Source organism: Papaver somniferum, chromosome 1 (genome assembly GCF_003573695.1).
Source record: "Papaver somniferum cultivar HN1 chromosome 1, ASM357369v1, whole genome shotgun sequence".
Taxonomy (NCBI): domain Eukaryota; kingdom Viridiplantae; phylum Streptophyta; class Magnoliopsida; order Ranunculales; family Papaveraceae; genus Papaver; species Papaver somniferum.
This window is the reverse complement of record NC_039358.1, coordinates 214,691,017-214,698,315: the sequence shown is the minus strand read 5'-3', so window position 1 is coordinate 214,698,315 and position 7,299 is coordinate 214,691,017. Positions and strand designations below refer to the sequence as shown.

Here is a 7,299-nt window from a genome sequence, read left to right as displayed (position 1 = left end):
TGTGGATTGTACGCACCACAAGCACCCTTCATTGATTATACCAAGTATGTCATAGATTCAATCTTGTAGCGACACGGCCTCGTAGCAATATAATAAAATATGACAATGTAGCATGTTACCATTGTTTTCCACACTTTGGATTATTGGATAAGAGATAAGGTAACAAAAACCACATGACCAATGAGAAGTCCCAGTTTTATGACTTAGATTCTCCAGTGGATGAAATGAGCTTGGTGTTTTTGTGGACAGTCTTTAACACTCCAGTTGGACCAAATCTAAATACCTCTTCTTATCAACCACAAAGAAACCCACAAAAGTCTTAAGTATTTTCCATTGAAACTCATTTTTTGGTGAAGAAAAAAAGAAAGAAATGGCTGCTTCAGCTATGGCAAGCACTCAACTAAGGAGCAACTTTACTTCAACAAGCATCACAAAAGCACTTGTAGCTCCAAAGGGTCTGTCAGGATCTCCTTTGAAAGTCTTTAGGAGAAACCCAAACTTCACCATCAAAGCTATCCAAAGTGACAAGGTAAGCAAATAATTTAATGTAGCTGCATAATTGGAGAAATTCAACATTCAAGTAATATCAAACATAGACTTAGAAAATTGTGTGACATGAGGAAAATAACATGTTAGAAGGCAGAAGCACATGCTTAGTTGAAGAGTCTTAGTGGTTGATATTGTCTGCTTATTTTTTGCCTGCCTCCCTCTCACACAATGTTTTGAGTAAAGTTAATGATAGGCAAAATTTGATGACCATCATGTTGGATCTTATAATTGAGGTTTTTTGTTTTTCTATAGAATTTTGGATGGTTTTTTAAAACAATTCTTACGTATGAATGTTAAGAGTATGGGATACATTAAGCACATGTTAATGTCAGAGTCTTTTAGGTAGTATATTGCAATGAAATCCATAGAGACAAATATCCAGAAAGTTGCTGAATTTTAGTGGCAGTGCAGTGCACAATATGAATGGACTAATTTCTGACTAGTTTTTGTTATATTGAGTACTATTTGCAGACTAGATGTCTTAATGAGTTTGTTTGTTTGTTTGTTTTGTTCATTTTTGTAGCCAACTTACCAAGTGGTTCAACCCATCAATGGTGACCCATTCATCGGAAGTCTCGAAACACCGGTAACATCGAGTCCATTGATCGCATGGTACCTATCAAACCTCCCGGCTTACCGAACAGCAGTCAACCCACTACTCCGTGGTGTTGAAGTAGGACTTGCACATGGACTACTCCTAGTTGGTCCATTCGTTAAAGCTGGTCCTCTAAGAAATACAGAATATGCAGGTGCAGCTGGGTCTCTAGCAGCCGCTGGCCTTGTTACCATTCTCAGCATGTGTTTGACAATCTACGGTGTTTCATCGTTTAAAGAAGGTGATGCATCAACTGCACCTTCATTGACTCTAACAGGAAGGAAGAAGGTACCTGATCAATTGCAAACTGCCGATGGATGGGCAAAATTCACTGGTGGATTTTTCTTTGGAGGAATTTCTGGTGTCACCTGGGCTTACTTCCTTCTCTACGTTCTTGCCCTTCCTTACTACGTTAAGTAGATAGAAATCTAGAGACGAAAAGAGAAAGAAAGAAAGTTGGATTATGATGATGATTTCACATCTTTCTTGTATACAATGTGGTTGTGAAATATTTGTGTAATTAATTTGCTGTTCTTATCAATTACTTGACGACATTAAGTTAATGCACTTGTCTTGTTTCTTTTCTAACCACGAGTCTATGACATTTCGAATGAGCCCACCAAAATTGAACTTAAGATATAGTCATGATCTTTGTAGTGTAAGAACACAGACTACCAAGGTGTACCACTTAACAACAAAAGAGTTCAGTCAAGTTTCAAGGTGCAGAAAACTTCTGAAAAATAACCCATTCGATGAAACCAGCAGTGGAGTATGAAATGTAATGTGCATTGATTGTATGAGTTAATAAAACATCGTGAGGCCTAAAATCTCTTGTAGAATTCCACAAATTGACCAAATAGAGATATTACAAGTCTCGCCTATAATTAGAGCACGGAACAGTGCAAAAGAAGGTTTACAAAGTATTCTGTCTTAACACAAGAACAGCCTGGAAAAGATTCTATTAGGCTAAACAAAAATTGCAACCTCTGCAGTTCTCAGGCTTCAATTCAACTTTCTTGCAAAGCCTTCATCAAATATAATCTGCTGAAGCTCTGGCCAGCAACCCTGGAAAATTCAAAATAGCGGTTTAGAACCCAGGATATGAAGTGTGCAATGTCTGCAAGTGTCCATGAGAGAGAGAGAAGGTAAAAGGTTCGTCAATTAATTATCCAGAACTTATTGACAAAAAAGCATACCCATTAATTTGGTTGCAGTAGTTAGAGATTTGATTGGTTACGAGAAAACTCTCAAGTCGTGATGGCTCAGGCACTGGTTTGAAGATAGGATTAGAAGGATCCTCCTCGGGCAATGGCTCATCTCCTGCAGCCTTGCGTGCATTGTTCTCGGCCCTGAAGAATACAAAAATGCAATGAAACCGATGCCATATTCATATTTTAAAATATTCATATTAAAATAGGTCGTGCACGAACACAAAGAAATATAAGCAAAAACTCGTATTCAGCATATTTTCCATCAGAAAGTTCAAGAACCCATAAATAAGTATAACCAAGAATAAGAAATGTAAACTATCAAAAGGTGCATATCTTACAGGAAACCACAAAAGTAACCAAACGGTACAACACAAATTATACAACCACGATTTGACTTAATATCCCGATAGGAAAACAACCTAAGTTTCAAGGCTTCTGCGTCAATGTCTTAAAAAATTTTGTCCCACAAGATTCTTGAAGTCCCTGACATGGAAATACATAACTTCGATTTCTAGTAGTGTTTGCCCAAAGAGATGCCGAGCATGTCTGATAGTGGTGCTAGCTGAATAGATGAAGGGAAATTGCTCCTAGTAGTCATTTCTGACACTGCCAAAGTACAAGGAGTAACTATATGTACCCTACTAAGACCAACCCTTCATGTATTCAGCTAGCACCAACTAGGACTTGAAATCAAGTGCGCAAGTACTCTCCACATGCTTCCCATCTTTTAGAGCAAAGACGATGAAACTCCTTAATTTCCTTGTCAGGGATTTCGAAAAAATTTGTGGAACAGCCCAAATTTTAGACCTTGAGAATCTTAGGTTGTTTCTCTTTTCATCAAAAGATAAGGCCGAATCGTGGTTGTCATCGTGTCAGTTTCAACATGCCAAGACAAACTGATTGGGCACATGATAGTAAAGTAAGCTCACACTAGCTCCTAAGTCAAGTAATGTCCTCCAACCAATTGATAACAGACCACGCAAGAAATTGGTGGCACGAGAAAATTAAAGACCTTGATGCAGCAGCCTTGAAACTAAGGTTCTTACTATAAATATATAGAAATAAAATTATGGTCTAGTATAAATGTCAACAATTTACCTTCTCTTTTGAAGCCATGCCTGCTGTTGAGCTTGCTGACGTGAAAGGTTTCGGTAGTAGAATTGGAACTAAAGGAAAAACAAAAGACAGCATGTTACAACAATATCGTGTATGAAAACATTGAATTCATAAAGTACAAGGAGAACAGAAGATTTACCTTTTGCTGCTCCATTGACAGGTCGTCCATGCAATCAATCAGAAACTCAACATTTCTTTCCATCTGTGGTTTGGTTGATAATTGCAGACGGTCATAGTCACACTGCATAACAGAGTTTTTCATCTTATTAAGTAGTCCTTCTCAGAAATTTGTAATATTACCATATATAGGATTTGTTAGTGGCACGAAGAATGAATAGTAAAGGTAAGATATCAAACCTGGGTCACAGGAGTGTCAGCTTCAAGTTCTGTCATGAAGGCACTAATAAGGGCAGAATTTGAAACTTTAATCTGTTAAGAAGTACATAAAAGAAGCATAAATGAACTTGTAAAAATAGACAATTCTTCCTAAATGTTAGAAAAAGCAACAAGAAGGCATTCAAAACGTACAGGAATTTCTTCAAAGATATCGACCCATGAAAGATTTTTCTCCCTCAACCTATTGAACAAAATAAAAAAGATATAATAGTGAGATTCGAAAAAATTATTCATCTTCATTAAAATTTTATCGAGACACGAGCTAATACATACTTCTCTCCAGTGAAATTGTTATTGCGATAAAGTTCCATGAAAGAATCTGTGAGCTTCATAGCCTTGAGAGCTAGAACGCCTTGATTAGACCTTGCTGGATCATATATGATGCAAACACACCGTTTTATGTTCTCCTGGTACGGAAGGGAAAAATTAGCAGTACTATTATCATAAAATCAAAAAGCAATACAATGTTTGACCTACATCATTGAGGCGATTATTAAAACCAAAACTATAAGTGTACACTTTTTTCTAATGATAACAACAGCCAATTTAAACGCACAAACTAAAGAAAGCCTAACAAATTGAAGAATGGAATGAATATGACTAAACATCTGTATTGCCCGAGGCTAAATGGAAAATGGGAAATTTTCATTGTGGCAAATATTCCAGGTCACTCTACAGTTCTGTAACCTGTTTAAACCTTATTGATACGTGCTGTACATTTGGGTTTATAATGGTATTTATGGTAGAATAAAAATATATCCACTTTAGTTTTGTATGCATCAATAGATTCAATACCGAACTATGTAATAAATAAACTGAGAATTTGGATTGCCCTTTTCTGAATACACTTCCATCAAAACCAACTTCAACTTTCATGGGTGCACAGACATAAAACACAGTCAGTAAAACGGGAAACAAGATGGCTTTCTGTTTGAGGTATGAGCAAGCGTTTAATGTATATTGAAGTTCAAATAGATAGAATGCTAAAACACCTTGGTACACACAAAAAATCTTACCTGATAATTCATGAAGGTCTCGATCAGTTCCACAGTCTGAAATGATCCATACAAAGTTGATTGATACCTGAAAATGTTTTAGATAAGAACGTAAGTGAGAATAGAATTTTGACAAACAAATTTCGTCTAAAAACATCACATCTCTGAGTGTCAATACATCGATACAGCTATAATTCGTGAAAAGGCATCAGTTGACAGCCTACGAATACCCCAATCCTACAAGGTGAATAAAACCTGAGGGTTAAAGTTACTACTTGGCAGCCTATGCATGCCCCAAACCTACAATGTGAAGAACACTAAGAGTGCTACACATATTTTTTTTTAAAATTAAATGTTTACAACCTCTCCCAAATGCTTCCACGAATAGATAGGGAGAATAATATGGATATACAAATAAGAAAACCCAGATATGGTCTAGGTAATAAAATTTGGATAGTCTTATCCTAATATGTAAACAAAAACATGTTATCCAGCAGTGAACTATGCACATGCGAGCCTGTTGTGCCATGCTCCAAGCAAGATTTCCACCTGAAATAGGAAACAAGATAACCTACCACCCAACAGTGTTGTTGTCGACATTAACCTCTCTCAAGCATCTCATCATTTCAAGCTGATAATTAGCTCCATCTGCTTCAATCTCCTCGTCTTCCTCCCTAACCTGAAATTGTCAAGCAAGCCAAGGTTCAGGCATAGCTATAAGTTACCAACTGTTTTCCTTTCCCGGTATAGCTATAAGCATGCACAACAAACACAATATAGTTCTGCACATTCTAAAGTTCCTTGAACACAAGAAAATAAGATTGACATACCGGGAAAGGAAAACAGTTGGTAACTTCAAGAACGCTGCCAACATCTAAACCAAGAAGTTGCCCTGTAACTAGAGCTGGAGCATTCTCCTTGCAATGCTTGATTATCTTCAATACAGCCTGTATGAGACAAATTTTAACATCAAAAAGCCATCCTTGTAACTGTATTCATGTTTCTATTTCATAACCATCCTCCTAAGTACATCGTTCACAAAAAGGAGCATGACTGCAGAACGATTACGTGCTAATGTGGAGAAAAAAGGCAAACAAAACATAAAAGGCTATAGAGAGATAAAGTTAAAACACGATCCCAAAGAGAAACTCAAAGGTTGAGTCCTTGAGCCATCAAAGCCCATCCGCAACATGAAATTCTGCAGTGGCTGTTTATCAGACGTTTTCAAGCATAACCGAACTAATAATAAACATCACTCGAATTGGCCAACTATATAATGTGAGTGGATTTGGTAATGTATTAATCTCCCTCCTCCCTCGATTGCCCACAAAAATTTTGGTTTCCTAAGGTGCATACTTCTCTAACTAGTCCAACAAAGTTTAAAGTGGTCATATTAAATTCTAAGAAAAAATCTGAGCACCAAAGATCTTTCAGTCGAATCATATTAATCAAAACCCTAATTCCATCTAATTAAGAGTGAGTTGAAACCCTAAATACCTACGAAGTAGAACCAAATCTAATAATACATCAAAACAAGAAATTAAGAATATCCAGTATCCTGATTAGGTGATTACCAGTCCTTCAATCTGAACAACCCTGAGAGGTTGAGCAACTTCTTCTGTAGCCGCAACTTGAAGGAATGACCTAATCATTGGTGCTGCAGCAACCACAAACACACAAGATAAGAAAAAACTCAGAAGATTTATCAAACAATAAGAAGAGATATAGAAGCGGAAAGAAAAAGATTACTCACGATTCGCCATGATTTTACTTGCACAGAAGATGAGGAGGAGTGAAGAAGTTTTAGGGTTTTATTAAGAGATACGGCGAGAGAGAAAAAAAAACAAAGGTCGAGATTGAAGAAGCTCTTTTTCCTCTACTTGGCGTCATCAATTGTTTGTTTTGTATGTTTCCATCCCAGTAGGTGTAACCGTGTGGCTGCACACGTGTGTACACTTGTTTCCTTTTGTAAAAAATTGATGGCATGGACATGAGTTGCTGTGTTTTTTTTTTTTTATACGAAAAGAAATTTCATTTGAAAATGATCAACTCATTATTTCAAGACGGAGTTGGTCGGAGATACATCTAGGTGTCAGACCATTTTTTTGTTAGCTTCTCAGAGCGAGCTGTTTTCGAAAGAATGTCTGGCACTTTATTTAGTTCCTATAAAACATAATAACATTTCCAATTCCTAAAGTTTTTAAAACAGAGAACAATGTCTTTAAGAAAGTTGTGAAACTGCCAATTGATGTTGAAATGGCCTTTAGTGATAGCTTCAACCAAAATCTTGGAGTTTATTTCGAAGTTTACTACCTCCGGTTTTAGTTGTTTAATCCACTTCACTGCTTCCCATAACGTCATCCCTTCAGCATGCTCTGGACTCTGTGCTTGGTCAACAAAACAACATTTGGCTCCCCTTGCAGTACCTGCAAAGTTG

General features: G+C 36.9%; 2 protein-coding genes across 2 annotated transcripts; one reads left to right on the top strand and one right to left on the bottom strand.

Annotated features, from left to right (window-relative positions):
• Positions 1-241: 241 nt before the first annotated feature.
• Positions 242-1,732, top strand: LOC113315561 (photosystem I reaction center subunit XI, chloroplastic-like). Its single transcript, XM_026563826.1, has 2 exons — positions 242-529; positions 1,073-1,732. Exons 1-2 carry the CDS (start codon positions 371-373, stop codon positions 1,562-1,564), a joined length of 651 nt encoding a protein of 216 aa, XP_026419611.1. The 5' UTR covers positions 242-370; the 3' UTR covers positions 1,565-1,732.
• A 177-nt stretch (positions 1,733-1,909) lies between these two features.
• Positions 1,910-6,703, bottom strand: LOC113315556 (eukaryotic translation initiation factor 3 subunit H-like). The gene is made up of 12 exons (XM_026563821.1): positions 6,616-6,703; positions 6,437-6,519; positions 5,693-5,809; positions 5,438-5,541; positions 4,884-4,950; positions 4,141-4,274; positions 4,000-4,048; positions 3,829-3,900; positions 3,611-3,712; positions 3,454-3,521; positions 2,341-2,493; positions 1,910-2,209 (listed from the first exon to the last, which is right to left on the bottom strand). Exons 1-12 carry the CDS (start codon positions 6,623-6,625, stop codon positions 2,152-2,154), a joined length of 1,017 nt encoding a protein of 338 aa, XP_026419606.1. The 5' UTR covers positions 6,626-6,703; the 3' UTR covers positions 1,910-2,151.
• Between the last annotated feature and the right edge of the window lie 596 nt (positions 6,704-7,299).

Bases quoted from the DNA above. Each gene is read 5' to 3' on its own strand.
- LOC113315556 (XM_026563821.1), bottom strand. The intron at 3,713-3,828 runs GTTTGATATCTT...TCTGTTATGCAG, and splicing joins CTGACACTCCTGTGACCCAG to TGTGACTATGACCGTCTGCA. The intron at 3,522-3,610 runs GTAAATCTTCTG...TTTTTCCTTTAG, and splicing joins TGTCAATGGAGCAGCAAAAG to TTCCAATTCTACTACCGAAA.
- LOC113315561 (XM_026563826.1), top strand. From the start codon at position 371: ATGGCTGCTTCAGCTATGGCAAGCACTCAACTAAGGAGCAACTTTACT. The intron at 530-1,072 runs GTAAGCAAATAA...TCATTTTTGTAG, and splicing joins AAGCTATCCAAAGTGACAAG to CCAACTTACCAAGTGGTTCA.